The 19,010-nt window shown below is 46.8% G+C and overlaps 2 protein-coding genes across 3 annotated transcripts; one reads left to right on the top strand and one right to left on the bottom strand.

Annotated features, from left to right (window-relative positions):
• Positions 1–215: 215 nt before the first annotated feature.
• GPS1 (G protein pathway suppressor 1) lies at positions 216–11,650 on the bottom strand. Of its 2 annotated transcripts, XM_082067253.1 has the most exons (14): positions 11,551–11,598; positions 10,510–10,602; positions 9,417–9,598; positions 8,273–8,437; positions 7,966–8,101; positions 7,726–7,803; positions 7,259–7,319; positions 6,788–6,873; positions 6,211–6,305; positions 5,032–5,137; positions 4,598–4,678; positions 4,348–4,485; positions 4,023–4,157; positions 216–3,272 (listed from the first exon to the last, which is right to left on the bottom strand). In XM_082067253.1, exons 1-14 carry the CDS (start codon positions 11,581–11,583, stop codon positions 3,198–3,200), a joined length of 1,464 nt encoding a protein of 487 aa, XP_081923379.1. In that variant the 5' UTR covers positions 11,584–11,598; the 3' UTR covers positions 216–3,197. The 2 variants fall into 2 exon arrangements, with proteins under 2 accessions (XP_081923379.1, XP_081923380.1); XM_082067254.1 differs by having other exon boundaries at positions 7,726–8,101; positions 11,551–11,650.
• Positions 11,651–11,697: 47 nt separating this feature from the next.
• Positions 11,698–18,982, top strand: RFNG (RFNG O-fucosylpeptide 3-beta-N-acetylglucosaminyltransferase). The gene is made up of 8 exons (XM_082067255.1): positions 11,698–12,224; positions 13,065–13,113; positions 13,604–13,706; positions 14,077–14,230; positions 15,217–15,305; positions 15,396–15,561; positions 16,910–16,995; positions 17,244–18,982. Exons 1-8 carry the CDS (start codon positions 11,859–11,861, stop codon positions 17,308–17,310), a joined length of 1,080 nt encoding a protein of 359 aa, XP_081923381.1. The 5' UTR covers positions 11,698–11,858; the 3' UTR covers positions 17,311–18,982.
• Positions 18,983–19,010: the final 28 nt, after the last annotated feature.

Raw genomic sequence — 19,010 nt, forward strand, 5'->3', positions numbered from 1 at the left:
AGAAAAAGGCAGAGTGGTGGTAAAATGATCCTCAGCCTTAGGGGCTGCAGATTGGATTCTTGTATCTGAATCCATTTTCAGAGGCACAAGAGAAAGTGGTAGTAGTTCACCTGACAAAAAGAAAGCGATCTGCCTTTATGTGGCAAGCAGCTTATGAGATATCAGAGAATTTAAAAGAAAAACAGGACAAAAAGTAGTACATCAAAACAAAGATAGAAAAGCCTGGATCTCGGCATGTATTTACACAGTACAAATTTTATGTACACATAGAATTCACAGTTACATAAGCTATAGACACATGGATTGTAATAGTCAAAGCTATGGCTGCAGAGCATTCGAGAACGGAACAATGATATCTGCGGGATCAAGGACAATGGGATTACCTGGCCTGATCTACCATGCAAGACAGATTTCCAGCTCTTGCCGCTTGAATTCTTGTTTGAATTAGACCATCTGCAGCTACCCTTCAGTCTGTATCTTGCAGTAAACCTACTGAAGCACAAGCTTGAATTATTTATTTGCTGTCAATAAACTGTCTTACTTGCATTATGAATTTACCCAACTTCTAGCTACTGAATCTCACACATTTCTCTTAGAGGCTGACGTACCCTATTAGCCAGTTTTATGTTCCCTGTCTAACTCACTCAGCCTGACCAGGCTATCCTGTGAGATAATTTGAAGCTGCGTTGCTCTATCAGACCGTATGAAACGTTGCATGGAATTCACAGATCTACAGGAACGCAGAAGGCAAAATAAAATCAGCTGAAGTACACAGCTCACTTGCAAAGCAGAGGGTAATTCACCCTGCTCCCTGACAGCATCGGATATATGCCAGAGTCAGTTCCATACCGGTCTGGTGCTTCTCAGCCTGCTGCAAATTCACAGTTGATGCTCACTTGTATTAGTCACAAGGGGGTGGCCCGAGAGCGCTGTCCTGTGGAGCGCGCTGCTCCTCCGCTGTCATCAGCTGCACAGGGGAAGTAAGGAAGATGACGGCGTAAGAACCTCCAATAGCCAAATTAAGTTGGCTTAGAATTTACTCTTAAAAAAAAAAAGTAAATAAATAGTCAGTGCCTGACCGGCACTTTCTACCTATGCATGATGGGTCTTTATCAGAAGCATGGTTGCTATTATTAACATTTACTCATTTGTTTTTCTGAAAGTTTATATTAAACTGCATGTATCAGTAATGATACGTCATTCAGCGGCAGTTTTGGGGGAGGACAGACCAGTGCTGAAATTCCACCTGAGTCACTTCGCACTGACACCCTCAGGGCAGAGCCCCAGAAACATGCACGATCGGCCGGGACACGATCGGCCGGGACGCCATCGGATGGGACACGACGGGCCAGGACACGATCGGATGGGACACGATCGGATGGGACACGATCGGATGGGACACGATCGGCCGGGACGCCATCGGATGGGACACGACGGGCCGGGACACGACGGGCCGGGCGCCATCGGATGGGACACGACGGGCCGGGCCGCCATCGGATGGGACACGACGGGCCGGGCGCCATCGGATGGGACACGACGGGCCGGGACGCCATCGGCCGGGACGCGGGGCGCACGAGCCGCCGCTCCCATGCGCAGCAGCCCCTCGGCTGCCACCGCACCGACCGCCACGCCAGGGGGACAGTCCATCCTCAATGAACTGCTGCGACACAGATCGCCACTCTAGACAAGTGAGTTACCAATCGCCCCCATCACTCCAACATAAATCTCATAACAGCAGTTTTGACATTACCACTAAAATTAGTTGTGCTAATTAAAACTGCCTTCACCAAGAGAACCAGGCTGTTTCCTAGTGCCGTTCCTTTATCCCTAGCTATCCCTGTGCAAATGCAGGTCAGAAATTTTGCTGTTACGTTCCTTCAAATTGCACTTTCTTCAGAGTCCATCCAAGCTACACCTCCAACCAGATCAGAAAGCAAAATACACTGGCTTATAAAACATCAAGCCTGGCAAAAAAGTCAATGGCTTGATATCAAAATACCTAAAATCCAACTTTAGCACAAACTACCAAACACTCAGCAGCTTTTTAATCCTGCTGTTTAATGCACTAGATATAACAATTTAATTATTTTAAAAAAGCACTAACGCATTAACAGTAACATCTGTACTCAGTTGCTAGACCAGTCAGGGCTGGATCAAAATTCTTAGCTTGCCTTATGGACTAGATGAATGCAAGGCTGTGTGGTGCCTTCAGAAAACCCAGTGCAGATCATCTCTGATGGCCAGAGTACGCGCACACACATAGGCTGCCACCTTTAATCCCTTTATAAAAGGAAAAGCAGAATAAATGCACCTGGAGAGCGGGCACCTAGACCGGCTGCTTTCAGCTCTTCCGCAGGACTCGGGTGGTATTTTATGGCATTTATCCACGCTACCAGAGGCAACTGTTGCGCTTGTTGGGAAACCATCACACTGGACAAGCAGCAATATTTGCATGAAATAGAGATTTACTGCTATGATAACACTGGACCCCAAAGCCAGGTCATGCACAAGTGTGAAACACATCAGGAAACAAGTCTTTGAAAACAGAGATCAGACAGAAAAAACCTGGATCCAGGCAGACATAACACCCTAAAAGAAAGGCCTGTGACTGAATGCATGGAAGTGGCGCCATGCTTTCTGGTGTAGGTGAAAAATCATTAGGAGTTTCTCGATACAAATCGCCTCTCCCATCAGAACTCTAGCTCCATAACCGAGAGCAATGCACCTCTACATTTATCTGGGAAAAAACAAAGTTCAGCATTGCTCAGAATCAAGGCAATACTTTCAGGCCAGTGAAATACATCTCAGGCCAGTGAAATACGCCTGTCCATTCAACTTAACACTAATTTTGCAGCTTTGAAACAAGAAAACTAGTAGCAGCTGGAAAACTCACAATTCAGCATCTGTATGAATAACCGGACAACTCTTTATGGAGTGGAGAAAGAAGGAGAATGGAGGAAGATGTTCTACCAAAACTGAAATGATGCCCATTTCAGGGATGCTGTTTTTAGAAAGAATTTCTTTTCAAGCAGTATTGAAGTTATTTGAATATTCATATTATCCACCATCAGCCCTGACCCTCTAAATCCGAGCGAGACGTGGGGGAGACAGGGACAGTTCGCGGAGCTCAGCAGTTAGTGGGTGAGACGCGGCACAGTCCTGGAGGGCCCGTTTCTTTTGGTACCGCGTGAGGCTTTTCACATGTTGGTGCTCATCCTGGACTGGCTGTTAGCTGGAGTGAGCTCCCCTTGGCTACCTTCTCTCGGAGGAGACTGCAACAAGACCAAAACACATCCTAGTTAGTGACGTGTAAACATCCTGCAGAGCGCCTCAAGAGGCCGAAGGAAGCACAGGCGAAGCGCAGCAGGAGAGCAGCGGTGGGGAGAGCACGCCCCCAACTCATAAATAACGATGGCTTTGCAAAAGCTTTGTGTTTGCAACTTCTATCACCGCAGTTCACAAGAACGCTGCCTGAAAAAGTCAAACCAGAACTTTTAAGCCACTTTACTACGTACAAGGTACTGCTGGCCCCAGAAGTTTAATCCGGTCTGGTATGTAGTTACCACAGAGATTAACATACTATAGAATTCCACATGTTCCATGGCAGATGGCTTGTCCTCCCTAAGAGCATTATTGTGTCCTGGAAGGAATACTATGAGCAATTCCTGCATTTTTTTATTTCCTCTACTAAAAAAAATTACCTCAAACAATCTTTCTTCTGTGAAGATGAAAGATACGTGGATCAAGAACCAGTCAAATGACTTACTTAGAATTAACCCAAGCATATAAACTTCAAAAGACATTCTGCATTGTACAAGCAGGTCAACGTATTTGCTAGAAATGCCTGTTCCTTATATATTTGGTGTTAACTATTATAAGAATTTGTCCAACCATAAGCACAACAAATCCATTTCCCTCCAGAACTGTCAATTCACCAACTTGTATAGTTTCAGTTAAAAAAAAAACCCAACTAATCAATAATCCTAACACTGTATGAAAGTCTACGGTTACCATGTCCATACCTTGACGTGTATCTGGTTGCGCAGCACTGCAGCTCGCAGGATCATAGCTTTGGCACGTCGCTGAAACTCTTTGCCCATTAGTAAAGACTTCTCAAAAGTTGTGCTGCGCTGATCTACATCTCGAGCATAAAGAATCTGTAACCAATACAGAGAACTGTACAAAGGCGCTGCGACAGGGCTCCACAGCAGAACAAAGCTAAGGTATAATGGAGAGTTGGGTGATCAGCCCTACTGAAAACACCAGTCAGAACAGATGAATGCAGCTTCCAAGTGTCCCAGGAATGGAGAGTTTCTAATCTTACTACGGTGGCTCAGGCACACTCACCTTACTGTGCGAATCTATTCTGGCATTAATCAGTCCCTCCAGGATCAGCTGAGTAAGTTCATCTTCCAGAGCAGCCACTGTGGTATTAAAAGCAGTAGCCATCTTGCGCATATCTGCCGACACATAGGGGCTGAAGTACTAGGAAGAATAAAATATTCAGTTGCCAAATGAAAACACATGGGAAAAGCAATCACAAAGAAATGGCCTATCTCACTGTTCATCCACCTCTCAGGATTACAGGAACAATTACCTGGATAAGGGCTCGATTTCGAATCTGGGTATAAAGTGTCCTGACATGAGGAGCGAGGTACATATCCAGCAGCAGGTTGTCCTTTGCGAAAAAAAGCCACATCAGAAACTGAGAAGCAGCCTGGAAAAATACACTATTCCTACGTTCTGAAACATATCTGTATATATACTTAAACCTTAAGGATATTACACTACAGCAAGACAATACCATAAAAAAAGAATGAATAAAAGAACTAGCAATAAATCTTAAAAAATTATCATTTCTCCTCACCCTCTACAGCTAAACTACTCCCAATTTCCATTTACATCAAGAGACAGAAACCACAGAAAAGCTGAACACTCTTAGTAGCTACTTCCAACAGTCACCGCTTCTCACAAAAGGCTGGGCAAAGGGAACTTTTAAGGTCCATTCTGCACTGCTCCCCTACAACTCACCTTCATCTCATCCAGCATTTTCAGGCATGAGGCATATTTAGATTCATAAAACTTGAAGATGATGTCACGAACCTGTGGCTCCAGCTCCAAAAACAATTTGAAGGAGCTACAGATAAAGATGGCAGTGATCAGACATTGGAACGTACCACTAAACACCCCACAACCCCATCACTCCAAGTCGCAAGGTCACAAACTGCCACTATCATTCAAAGATTCCAAGAATTTACTCTCTAACAGACCAAAGGGCCCATTTTCAGCAGGGCTGGGAGCCTGGAACACAGTGAGATGCAGCACAGCGTCGGAGCTATGGTGGAGGAAGCCAAGAGACGTCTGACAAACCAAGCAGTAGAAGTGTTTGTCCACACAGAACAAAAAAGAAGAGTGGGAATAGGTCAAAATCAGGATACACCACCAGAAAACACAGGCCGTAGTGCTGTGCTTGCCAGATTTGTGTTCCATTTCGAAGCACAGGCTTCACCAGGCAGAGCACGTCTCAGGAAAATAACCTAAGTGCGGAAGATCTTTGGGAGGTGTGCCCTTTCTCAGCACTCCCCCAATTCTCCATCACAGATTTCCCAACCTTGGGATCTGACCCTACGAATGAGCCAATTAAAGTCAGAGTAACAACCCTTTTTCCAGATCAGTTTAAAACTAGTGCTTCCATACACTTAGCTGACAGAAATTCATTATCATTGTAATTCAATCCATGACACACAAATATCAATTTTCTTCCAAAGACTGTAATTCGCTTAACCTTGTAAATGTCATAGTTAGATCACGCTGCAAGTTCCATTAACAATTATTCAATTGTATTAATACAATTAAAATACACCAGAACAAACGTCAAGATGAAGGCAAATTATCTCACAGCTGCCTTCTGTGGGCCTCTATCCCTCTGATTTAATGTCTGATACAGACCACTGATGGAGACAGAAAACTGGGCTAAGTAGATGTTGGATTTGACCTGGGCTGGAAACTTCCATCACACCATGAAAATTTCAGCTGTGATTAACCACTGTGTTTTAGACAGTGAAACATCACTTAATACTAAAGCCAAACTAAGGTTCAGTGATTCCTTCTCTCCTGTAAGAGGAAGCTATTACTCCAGCCAGAATCCACTCTCAGCCAAAGTCCCATGTCCCAAGAGATGTCCCAAACTGCTCTCGAGGCACTGCTTACCTGCTGGAGATAACATTTCGTTGCAGTTCTTGGCGGTCAAAGGTAGCAAGGGCACAGAGACCACCGTACACAGCCACATTGCTAGGAGATAACAGCTGGAGAGAGAGAGAGCTGTCACTGGCTACTGCAATGGCACAAAGGCAGAATTCAGTAATCTGCCCCAGGTCTTCACAGTGACAAGATTAGTCCTTGTCAGACGCAGCAGAACCACTGAGTGTGCTCTCAGGAATTCACCCAGAGCCTGAGGAGCAACTGCCCACTGCTAAAAGAGCAGAGACCCATTCCAACAACCAGGCTTTCGACTGAGCTACACAGATACACCAATCTCACAGTAACTGCTGTTTGGTATAGAGTAGGTCATGTAGAGAAACCAAGAACCGAGATTTAAACCAACAAAAACAACAAACAAAAAAACCCAAACCAAATCCAAAAAAAAACCCCACCACATGGTTCACAGCACCACCAAACCACACAGGAGTGCTGTGGGAATAACTGTAATATCTGAATTTTAAAACCTAATATTTAGAAGAATTGCATCCCCTCCAAGACCTGCACACAGCTCCCTCTTGGTCCTCACCTCGGGGAAATCACAGTGATCAAATGATGCCAACAAGAAACACTTTGCTGCCTGTTTGTACTTCCGAGCAGCTAGTTCAGCCAAGCCTAGGAACCAGAAAAAGTTAGTCCTTTGTTTATGATAGCATACAAATGAGGAGAAACTGCAAAACCTGAGCAGTCGGACAGGCCATCACATGGTTGCTAGTGCCCTCACTACTGAAGTGAAACAAGACTCTCAGTCTCTAGCATCCCTTGCACTACATTGACTCACACTGGCATCCTCTCTGAAGAAATTCAGGGAGGAGAAAGAAATGGCAAAAACAAGTCGGAAGTCCCATCAGTTTCATTAAATTTTGTGTTTCTGGTGAGATAATACAAAGTCTGTCAAATCTTCAAGGAAAAAAAAAAACAGGCACACACTGTTGTCAAAAAGCCCTGTGGACAGCTAACAGACATGCAGACAATACAGAAAGCTGAAGGATTTGCTCACCTGCTGCACATTTCAGTTTGGTGAGAATTGCTTGTGTCTGGCTGTCTCTTTCTCCTCTTTGCTGAAGGATAAGAAAAAGCAGTAGTGAGCAAACACCATGAAAACCATTTTGATTACAACTGTCTTTGGGATATGTCATCCTAATAACTAACTTGCAAATCTCAATAGCAAGATAACTTCATCTTATTTGTCTTGGGAAATACGGCAAGAACTCAGAATGGGAAGTCTCTCTGTTTTTACCATGAGACAGATTTCCTACACACATATCATGGGAGAAAAGCAAAAGTGAATCTCAAAATAAACAGTATAGCAGCCAAGGAGGCTGGATTAGAGGAAGAACAGATTGTAATATGAAGGGAGTCTTACAGGGAGCAAGTCATAAAGGGTGAAAGGAAGGGATCATTTTACAAATTGTGGAGACAGCAAACAAAAGGAAAACTCATGCAAGTTAAAAAGCAGGACCTTACTTCTGCAATTTCTGGTGTAGACTCGGCCTTGCTTACATAGCTCAGAACATGAGACCAGTTCTGGAGGTAGACACTGACCTGCAGAGAGACAGAAATGGTGTAGAACAGGTACAGATAAATGGTGCTGCCCAGATAAGCAGTATCACTGCAGACACAAGAGGTAACCAGAGTAAAGTACAGGTGGGCTTTACAGCAAACATCAGAGGGACACCAGGCACCGTTTCCTACAAACCTTCCTACCTTGATGACATTTAGACACATGTTGATAACATGTTTAGCACTGGTGCAGTAATCACGGGCTCGTGAGTAACACTTGAGAGCGTTGCTGAGGTCCCCACAGTCAAGGTAATGATCACCTAAGTCATCATGGCCTCTCCTGCAGCACAGGAATTAAAACAGCAATGAACTGTGTGCTGAGAAAGGGACACAGTCAGTTTGTTCTCAACATGCTGACCTAAGGCACCGAATATGCAGTTGACATCCTGTGTTAGGAGCCTGAAGGAGCAAAATGCTCTTCCCTGCTCCAGCAGAGCCTTCTGCATCTCACCTGATACTCTCCTTAATGGAGTTCCCTTTGTAATTTTTCAGATCTGTGTCGAGTTTCTCCAGTTTAAGAAGAGCTTTTTTGCGTGTAGCTTCAACCCAAGCTGTGTCAAGAGGAGGGGGCTCAATTCCACTGTCAGGGACAGCATCAGGTGTATTCTGCAGTTCTCTGAAAGAGATTGAATGGGGCTGTTACGCTGCAAACTTTCCAAAACAGTGAGGTCTGCTATGTATCTGCCACTGTCACCCTAAGGAACATTACTGCATACACAAAACAGACCAACGAGAAAACGAGGATGGCGGGGAGAAAAGAAAAAGACTGCTAAGATTTCCAGTGAAAACAGTAACGTGAACATCACAGATGTTTACAAATTCTTCTCAAAATTATCCCAGGGATCTTCTGCGGGTATTTTATTAACAAGCAAGACATTACTAATTTTAAAGAAACAACCTGTTCTGTCAATCAATTGAAAGCAAATTTATAACAGTGCTGCAATAAATTATTACATTCAATGAAAGTATTTAATGATTTAACGGGTTTTGGTTTTGTTTTTTTACCAATGGTCCTTTTTACATACAAGAAAGCAATGAATACACTGTCACACATACATGGTAAAGACTCCCAGGGCAAAAGACAAGAAAGCAACAAATACGCACAGCAACAAAAATAATGCAAAGACAGGAAGTGTGGATGGATAAGAGCATTACCAAAGGCAACCCTTAACAGCAAACCTGGCGTTAGGAAAACACAAACACACCAACCCCCAAACCAAGGCAAACAGACAAGGTTTTAATTTATGAACACAAGAGCATCTAGAAGAGGCTTCATCTTCACAATCTGCCTAAGAAAAGACACGTGTGTTCCTTGATATTCAAAGCAGTCACAAGGACTAAACTCTCCTCAATACCTACCTATAGCCTTTCAGAGCACTAAGGCTTTAGAATGAGACAATGTCTTCTGTGTTTAATCTTGTACAAAAGCCCGAGACCTTAGGCCTGAACATGCACTTTTCGCTGCTGTCACATTCCACAGGCAAAGACAAGTTGCACAAGGAACATGCTGGTATTGCGTGCAAAGTGCCCCGCTGTGGCACACCAGTCTGAACTCGGCCAAAAAAGCTCCTTGTGCCCCCATGACCTCTCAGTACCTGGTGGCCTCAGACAACTTTCTGTGGATTTCTTCATACACGTCAACATTGAAAGTTCTCTGGACAAACGACAGTGCCATCTTGAGAGCTTCCACGCGCAGCTGTGGACAGTGATCAGCAATAAACTGCAGCCGCTCAATTCGCATCAGACCGCTGTAGCTGGATGCATACTGCTCCAAATCCTGCAAACAAAACGGGGAATTATGGTCCTTCACATCAGCTATGGTGAAAAGAAAATCACTCATTTTTGTTGAACTCTTAGATGCTGTAGTAATAACAAAGACATAAAGGTCACAACATAACTGCTTCAGCACTCTAGCTTTGGAACAGAATTGAAATGCAATGAAATCAAACAAGGTATCAGCTCATAAGCTGAAAACCAAACCAAAACAAAATAGATGGCTGTGCAGTAAACAGTGAATAACCATGTGACAACAGTTATAAGGCACAGGGATGAGAGGAACGGATTAAAGCTTCAGAGGCTATGCGAGATCCAAAGCTTCCTAACTGTATGCTTTATTTTGCAGTATTAATGTTGCTTTAACTTTTTCCAATTAACATTTTTGTTCTCTTCTGCAACACCTATGTCTCACTGTTACAGAGCTGATACATAAAAACTGGCTAAAATCTAAAATCATTAACTAAAAATCGAAGAAACTGATATAAGCAAATAAAGCCCTTTATAACTCTGCAGCTCTGTTGATTTTAGCCAGTCTCCAGATGATCAAACAATGAAATAATTCTATCCTAATTATATACTTAAAGCACCTGAGCCTTGCTCCTCAAAGAACAAGACTCAAAATGAAAGACTGATGTCTCTGCAAGAAATCAGAGAGGTACTAATGTATTTCAGAATGGAAAAGTGTCAAGCAGGCAGCAAGTCACAAACCAGCAATTCCTCCTCCATCCTGGAAGGTGCAGCAGGTCAGTGTGTGACAAGGAGCTACACAAGAGGTCACCGCTGTTCTTACCCCACCTTGCCTTGAAGAGAATCTATTGATCTCTAAATAACAATTTGACAAGGAGTAAAATGAGGGAGTTTTCTTAAAGAGCAAGGCCACACCCACGAAACGTCGACTCAACCAGCACATACCAGAGTGGGGTTCTCCACCACATAGTTGATATCAGGTGCATTTTGCTGATCTTCTTGTGGATCTACGTCAATCTGCATGGGCTCTACTGCACCCTAGAACAGCAAAATGAGGTCAAAACTAACTTGTTACATTTAAACAGGAAACAAGCATGTGATTCTATCTGTTAAGAACTTACTTAAATACATACTAAATTTTTAAAATTAAAAAACACCCCTTGGTCTTCAGACACATTTAAGATTTTTCTCTAGCAACACCATTAGTCAGCACGATGCTTTAGCTAAAGTGAGCGGCACTAAGGCTCAACACTTGCACAGAGCTCTTTATTTTGTTTGGTAGATCACCAAGAAAGAAAGTGAAGGGGTCAATAAATCCGATCCTCCAAAGCATCCCGGGTATGCACGCTAAATTCCAAATGACACTCCGTTAATCTTCCTGGAGCAAGAGCAGACACTAACACTCAGCTCAAGAAGCTCCGAAAGTCAAAAAGTACCCAAAAAGCTCACCAGAACCTTCCAAAGCTGCTTTAATGAAGGATGAGCTGCAGCGGGCGGGGAGTGCGGGGAAGACCTGCCACTGCTGAGCTACCCCCACCCTGCCCTGCCTCCCAACCCCGCCCCGAGACAGCGCTGGCTGCCGGTACCGGGCACGGGGACCGGCCGGCGCGGTGACCGAGGCCCAGCCCCGCGCCGCGGCCGCTCCTCACCCGTCCCCGCTGCCCGGGCCCCGCCAACAGCGCGACCGCCCCGCGAGGGGCCGGGCTGTGTCCGCTCCCCGCGACACGGCCAGAGCCGGCGGGGGACGAGCGGGCCCGGGCCCGTTCGAGAGCGGCTCCTCCTCCCGCCGGGCAGCGGCGGGCGCGCAGCCCACGGGAAGGCCGCACCGCGCCGCGCCGCCCGGCGGCCGCGGCAGGGCCGCGCCGGGCCCCGGCAGAGCCGAGCCGCGGGCCAGACACCGCGCAGGAGGCCGCCGAGCGCGGCGCGGCGGGGCGGGGCGGGGCGGCCCCGGCGGGACGGGGCGGCGGGAGCGCGGCCGCCCCGTACCTGCAGGTTGAAGACCTGGACGGGCAGCGGCATCTTCCCCTGGCGGCGCCACTTCCGGCTGACCCCCCGCCTCTCCCTCCGGCTCGGCTGCCACTTCCGGGTCGCGCGGCGCCGCCAGACCGCGTCCGACAGGTGAAGAGCTTAAAGGGGCCGCGGCCGCTCTCGCCTCTCGCGGCGGCGCGGGGCGCCCATCGCCCGCGGGCCCCGGGGCTGCGACCGCGGGGGGTGCGGCCGCCGCCGGGCTCCCGGAGCCGCCGCGGGGCCATGAGGCGGCCGCGCAGCGCGGCAGGGGCCCGCGGGGCTGCAGCATGAGCGGCTCCTGCCTGGGGCTGCGCAGGGGCTGCGTCCTGCTGTCCGTCGGCGCCGCCGCGCTGCTGCTGCTGCTGCTGCCGCGGGGGCAGCCCCCCGCCGCGCCGCGCCGCCCGCCCGCCGCGCCCAGCGCAGCCCCGCCGCAGCGAGCGGGCCCCGGGCCGCGGGCGGGCGGGCGCGGGGGGCCCGGGGCGGGCGGGGGCGCGGGCGGCAGCGCGCAGCCCGCGCGGAGGGGCCGGCCCGGCGCGGGCGCGGACAGCCTGGCGCTGGAGGACATCTTCATCGCCGTCAAGACCACGCGCAAGTACCACCGGAGCCGGCTGGACCTGCTGCTGCAGACCTGGATCTCCCGGGCCCGGGGGCAGGTGAGGCCGGCGCGGGCGGCGGGAGCCTCGTCCCTCGTGTCCCGGGAGCGGCTGCTCCTTCTCGCCCGGTTTGGCCTTGCATGTGTCAAAAACATCTTTCCTCGTCAGACTGAGGGAGCCTGTCTCGTCTAAACAGTTTCTCTGAACCGACCTCCAAGAGTTTGTCACTGATTAAGCTCATTACTTGCAGTCTGGGATCGGTGGTCCCAGCACAAACAGTTCACCGAGTTTTGCATGACCCTGGAAAATGCCACAATGGTGAATGATTCCTAGTGCTGGTGCATGTAAGCCAATATTTTGGACTAAGTAGTTCAGCAACCCAGGTTTTTTCTGTAGACCAATGTAGTATTTGTTCTCTTGTTTGAGAATTTTTGTACATTTAAGCATATTAACACACTTTGGTCCAGCAGTTGGGACAAGACAGTGTTACCACCTGGCAATTTCCACCCTGACTTTCATTCTTTCCATTTAGCTTTCTCAATAGCCGTGGATGACTCCTAGCCAGAGAGAGGAGGTGAACTTGCAGAGGGAGGTACTACCAAAAAAGACAGTCATTCCTATCTGGAAATTGGTTGTCTGTACCCTGAGATGAAGAGAGTAAAATCTTGGGTGCTTTACTGAAATTAGACTGTTTTGGTGTGCAATGCAAAAACTTGTCAAATAAGGCAGGGGCTGAAGTTGCTGGGGTTTTCTGCACCACCACTTCCCACCCCGCTCCCAGTGGCTACTGTGAAATAAACAAACCAGACAAAACATTCGACATTCTGACTGCACCTGAGCAAAGCTGAAATTAGTTTCTGACAGTCTCAAATGTGGACACACCATTTTTGTCTCCCACAGACATTTATATTCACGGACTGGGAGGATCGGGAGCTACGCCTGAAGGCAGGTGAGCTGTGCAGCGCAGGTACGCGCTGTCTGTCATACCCGAGTTTTGTTTCTTGCTGTACAAGCACTTAGGAAAGTTAAGATGGAGCGAGTGGAGAAAACGGCTCCTTTCACAGGAGAATATGCTGTTCCTACTTACCACCTGGACAAGATGCCTGGAACTTCCTGAATACTGGGTTCACCTTTGCACCCGCTTCCTTCCTGTTAGTAAACTTAAATTTGTCTGGTCCAGAGTCACATTAGGTATTTCTTTCGTGCGCAGGCTTATGGCGCTATGTACATCCTCTGCACTCACACGTTTTTATGTACTCCACAGCTTGCATGCTGTACGCATCGCCCACGAGCCCTGCCTGCCCTGCAGTTCACTCTCCGTGTGTGCACCATACACACTTCAGATGCAGAGCATTAGTGCCAAATGTGCTCTTCTTTTGTAGTCTTTTTGGACTACACATGCTTCTCAAACCTGAAAGGGCTGATCTTTGTTTTTCTAGGGGATCATATGATCAACACCAACTGTTCTGCTGTCCATACCCGGCAAGCTCTCTGCTGCAAGATGTCTGTGGAATATGATAAATTCCTGGAATCTGGGCAAAAGTAGGTGAAACATTTTGTTCTGATTGATTTTGTTTCTTCAGTTCTGCATTCACAGGAAACTTGAGTAACCTCTTCTGCTCCCGTGAGGAACACAGCATTAACTAAAGCATGGTGATGAGCACAGCATGAAGCGGTGTTTATAAACAAGCATCCTCTGAAAGATGGAAGGGTTGATAAATCTGAAGGGGGGTTTTAATTTCAGCCTCTTTCCAGAATTAGGATCTGTGGGTGCTTTCAGCTTCCAAGTTGTGTGGTTCAGGACAATGGGAAACATGTTCTGCTCCAAGCCTCAAAGTCTAAGACTCAGCTCTAAACCTGTAACTCACTTCTTTGTCACTGATCTGCAGTAACTTTCTTATTTTGTTTTAAGATGGTTTTGCCATGTGGACGATGACAACTACGTGAACCCTCGGACGCTCCTGCGTCTCTTATCTGCCTTCTCACACAGCCAGGATGTCTATGTGGGGAGACCGAGTCTGGACCATCCCATTGAGGCAGCTGACCATGTCCAAAGTGATGGATCAGTAAGCAAGCTTTGCAGTTAGTCCGAGGGTCATCCTGACCTAAGCTTTTAAAACTTCCGGAGTTCATAGGGTTCCTCCAAAAAAACAAGTGACTTAATCTGCAAGCAGTGTGCCTGGCACTGGTCATTTCCAGAGCCAGGGTGCTGGTTTAAATTAACCTTTGATCTGGCCCCATATGCATGTGTACAGTAGAGTTTTATCTCCTGGCCAGGTGTCTGTTTCTCTTCCTTTGCTCATGTACGTTGGTGATCTCCCTCACACCGAGGTCAGTATGGCCTCCCCACCTTGACTCTTCCTGCAGTGGTTTTAGGGGCAGTGTTCCTTGTTTTGGGGTTTGGTTTTGTTTGTTTTGAGAGCAGTTACCACATTGTCATCATCTTTAACCAATTTCAGATGGGTGACAAAGGCTCTGTGGGTATATAAGGCATTTTCGATACTGAGTAGTTACTAGGAAGTGGAAGTAAACATATCTCAGTCAGAAGATACAAGTGCTAAAGGACAAGTCCTCACCAGGTCACCTGTACTGACAGGCTTAAAGAGAAATCAATCCACTGGCCAGGAAGTATGTTACTATAAAACTTGTTAGGGAAGACTGCACAACAAAACAGTCCCCTTGGACGTGGAGCCAGGTGACTTTAAGGGACCACTCTGGTCTCCTCAGGAATACTGAGCTGGCTGTGGCCATCAGCTAGAATGACCAGGGACCAATGGAACTGGGTCGGAGTGGGACTGTAGTTTCCTATTTCATGTGTGCTTGCTGCAGTTGTGCTAACTGTACTGTCACTTCCAGGATAAGTGCTTCCCTTGAGAGAACAGCTGGCTGTGCTTTCAGCAGCCTTAAAGAAATAGCAGTTAATCTGTGGTCGTGTTCTGACTCAAGTGCACTGTGTGATAGCCAAAAGAACCTCAACTTCCCTCCCCTGCCCAGCCAAATGGCAAAACCTGATTATCAGTAACCACTGTGTGTTTTTCTTGTTGCTTCTCAGAAGACAACCGTGAAATTCTGGTTTGCCACAGGTGGAGCAGGGTTCTGTATCAGCAGAGGTCTTGCCCTGAAGATGAGTCCCTGGGCCAGGTAAACACTGTTGCTAGCTGAGCCCCATCACTATGTGTTCAGTCAGCTTTAAAGCATGTTCCATCTTGTCTTCCATGCTCCGTCTCACAGCCTGGGTAATTTCATCAGTACTGCAGAAAGAGTGCGTCTACCTGACGACTGCACTATTGGCTACATCATTGAGGGGCTGCTGGAGGTGAAGCTGCTCCACAGCCCCTTGTTCCATTCCCATCTGGAAAATCTGCAGAGGCTACAAGGCGAGTCTGTGCTGCAGCAGGTAGGGCTGAGCCTCATGTCCTGTTCTTGTAATTACACCTCGATAGGATCAGACAGTCTCCATATGGTTAGCACTCGCTCTTTGGCGAAGAAGGATGTCTGCAGACTCGCTCAGAGCTGCATCCTGCCCAGTTCCTTCACTTGGGTAAAAAGCATACTTTCACCTAGCCAACGGGGTCACACAGTTGTCCCCTCCTCTGGGGACACCTTCTGCTACATTAAGCCTACCTGTGGTGTTCAGCTCACTCCAAGCTCTGACTTTTCATGAGTCACAGAAGCAGCAAGTGTAGAAGGAGGCAATATTTAGTTTGCCGTGTAAGAAAGTATTTCTGTCTTTGCCTAACAAAGTCTTAAGAATTAATTCTTGCTGTTCAAAAAGACGAGTGTAGCAGCTATAGCAAGTACCTCTTCAATAATGAAGACATAGTTAACTGTTTCATCATTTTTAGGAATAACTTGTCTGAATTTCAAGAAACTTAATGTTTCTTAGGAAAAATCTGGTATTTTTTTAATTGCTGGGACACCTTTCTACTCGTGGGCAGTAGATGGAGCTATAAGGCTTTCCAGAAGCTTTACCTCACTGTTGAGCACCATGAAAAAATGCGAGTGTGGTTTTGCCCCTGCAAACTACTTGGTTATGTTTTCCTGGCAATTGTATTAGGCAGCAGAAATGCGCACTTGGTGCCAAACTCCAGCATGATGTAATCTCCTTCACGTTGGTGAATTTAACCGTAGGCTGAACGCAGCCTTTCGTTGGGGATCACTGTTTCCCTGAGACAGTAACAGCTAACCCAAAATCCAGGAAATCCACAACTAGAAAGAAAATGTAAGTCTTGTACCTGGCACCTGAAAATTTCTTCATACAGTGCTTGTGTGGAATAATAGCACTGAATTTGAATGCCAGCAATAGGTTTTGTTGCCACATTTGTCACATGGCAGTTCTCTTCATGCCGTTTAATATCCAAATGTTTCTATTTCCCTCTGCGCTAAGACACTTCAGGCAATGTCTGGTGAGGATGAACATATTTAGTGAAGTAACAGACATTAGCAGGATTAATGCCGTTGCAGAGCTCGCAGTTGAAACTCATCTTGTCCTTCAGGGCAATGTAGCTTTCAGCTCCTTTGTTTATGCTCCCACGTTGCCTCAAGATGAGCAGCGGTTCCTTTGAGAGCTGCCGTTCAGTGCCAGTATTGCTCATGTCAAAGCCAACCACTCTTCTTCAAATGTAACCTGCTGTTCAGACAGGATCTTTGCAGTCTTTCTTCATAGCTCGCTAATAATCCTGCTATCCCCACTCTGTTTTTCTGCATTAGTGGTACAACTTCTGAATATTTATTTGCTTTTACAGGTAACCTTAAGTTATGGGGACCCTGAGAACAAACACAATGTTGTGAGTGTGGGAGGAGTGTTTGGCCTTCAGCAAGATCCAACCCGGTGAGTGTCTGCTTCCAAAACAAGATCTCCCTGCCTTGTTCATGTTTATCGACTGTAAGATGATCAAACCCACTAATGGGATTATTTTCTCAAGTCTGCTCTTGTTGCTGTGCCCAAGGCAGGTAGACCCACCCTCCCTGCTCCATTAGACTGCTGCACATTCAACACTAGTATGTTCCTTGGATGGAAAATTCCAAGATTCCAATCTAATATTTCCTTTTTTCTTTTTTTTTTTTAATTCTCTGTAGATTTAAATCTGTCCATTGTCTGCTGTATCCTGACACTATGTGGTGCCCTGCGAAGAAGAAGTCATAATTCTTTAGGAGTCATTGACACCTGCATCCTGCCCCGTTTGTGTAAGACAGGAGTTGTGGTGAACTCTTCTTTTCTTTTTTTTCTTTTTTTTGTTCTTCTGGGAGACATCCGGTGGTATTTACAGAGGAGGTGGATAGACTCTCTTTACAAAAGCAAGAAGGTGTGGTTTGTTCTGCTGCAGCGCGGGTCATTCCAGGAAGAATCCTTGTTCTTTTGTCCAGTGGCTCGTTGTATAATGACTACAGTCATATGCGCGTGAGTTCACTTTCCACTTTTGTCTGATGTCCTGTGAGTCCATGCTTGGACACATCCTGGGCAAACGCAGTATGGGAACAGCAGCATTCTTACTGCTGTTTTGGGCTTTAGAGGCCGTTGTCTTGAAGCTGGAGTGCTGTAGCAGACTGTAGTCCCCATGGTGACAAGAGAGGGGAAGTTTTCACTCGTCTTTCTTGGGAAGAGGATGATTTAAGAGCTTCTGTGGCCTGCCATATTAAAACTCCACCTGTGGGCCGGAACAGGGTCTGTTAATAAATACCAGAAAACCTGGAATCACCAGGGTAAACAAGGCTGAAAGCCTTTGTCGGGGAAACCCCCCGCGCAAGGGGTAAGCTCCCTCAGGACGGGATCAGAGTTGCCTACAGCGCATGTTGTCCCCTGTAGTCCGTGTGTACCTCCCATGGAGGTGATTGTCAGACTTGGCTCTCACCGGCTGAATTGCAGTGAGTTTTGATTATGATGGTGGTCTGCTAGGTCCGAGGCTATTCCCTTGATATCTGATACTGCAGAAACACTTGCCAGACTCGGTGGTAATCATTTCCCGCTCTGCCCAGGGCGGGCTGCGCGAGCCAGAGCATCCTCGCGGGCTGATGGAACGCCCTGCTCCTGAAGCTGTGGGTGAGCGAGGAGGAATGCCTCCTAGCCTTAATGCCCTGAGGCAGTTTCTGATGGTATCATTTGAAGACCTTTAATTACATGACTGTGGTTACTCCAGCTTCTTCAGATAATCTTTTGATTGCCTTGAGGTCTAGATCAGTGTTTATTTTTACTCTGCTTCTTAATGTTTCAATAACTACTTCATGCAGTCACTAAAAGGAGACGACACACTTGCACGAAGGCAGAAGTTCCGTGCTGTAGCAGTATCACCTGCTGCTGGTTTTTAAATAAAGTAAAAGCTTCTCCTGTAGCAGAAACTATAGCTGTGAAACTTCATGCGTTCTTGATGAGATTTTTGTCTTCAAACACTGATTCTGAACTCTTTTGTTGGAGCTTTTCTTCCACTGGTAGTAGCCTCTTGCAAGATCTCACACACAGCGTGGACTGGGTGGTGATGAAGTAGCGAACTGCAGTTCAAAAATTACAACAGTTGATATGGATGGCAGCAAAACTGAGCGGTGTAAGTTTTGTGCTGTAGTCACTGGTTGCCTAACCTGGTGTGCTAAGGAGGTGCTGTACTCTAAGCTGGTGGGGTGTTTATTGAACTGAAAAAGGACCACGTTCTCCTGCATGGCAGTACAGAACCTTTTAAATGCATTCAAGCTTCTTTTAAGGTTTCCTGTGTTTTGTCTACACGATACAGTAGACTGTGTGGATATATCAGGATGTAGCTTTTTAAGCAAACTACTGTCTCGTACATAAAGCGATTCTACAAAATAAATATTTAAAGATGTCAGAGGCAGTTTTGTCATGTTGCGTGACATGTT

This window comes from Streptopelia decaocto (assembly GCF_964273445.1).
Source record: "Streptopelia decaocto genome assembly, chromosome: 16".
Lineage (NCBI taxonomy): Eukaryota > Metazoa > Chordata > Aves > Columbiformes > Columbidae > Streptopelia > Streptopelia decaocto.

What these genes read in the sequence shown, in the direction of transcription:
- GPS1 (XM_082067254.1), bottom strand. Translation starts at nt 11,583, where the DNA reads ATGCCGCTGCCCGTCCAGGTCTTCAACCTGCAG. An exon ending in TGGTGGAGAACCCCACTCTG is followed by an intron (nt 9,599 to 10,509) that starts GTATGTGCTGGT and finishes TTTTGTTTGCAG; the next exon opens with GATTTGGAGCAGTATGCATC. An exon ending in CAAACTGAAATGTGCAGCAG is followed by an intron (nt 6,874 to 7,258) that starts GTGAGCAAATCC and finishes TCTGGTTCCTAG; the next exon opens with GCTTGGCTGAACTAGCTGCT.
- RFNG (XM_082067255.1), top strand. Translation starts at nt 11,859, where the DNA reads ATGAGCGGCTCCTGCCTGGGGCTGCGCAGGGGCTGCGTCCTGCTGTCC. An exon ending in TCTCCCGGGCCCGGGGGCAG is followed by an intron (nt 12,225 to 13,064) that starts GTGAGGCCGGCG and finishes TGTCTCCCACAG; the next exon opens with ACATTTATATTCACGGACTG. An exon ending in GGAGCTACGCCTGAAGGCAG is followed by an intron (nt 13,114 to 13,603) that starts GTGAGCTGTGCA and finishes TTGTTTTTCTAG; the next exon opens with GGGATCATATGATCAACACC.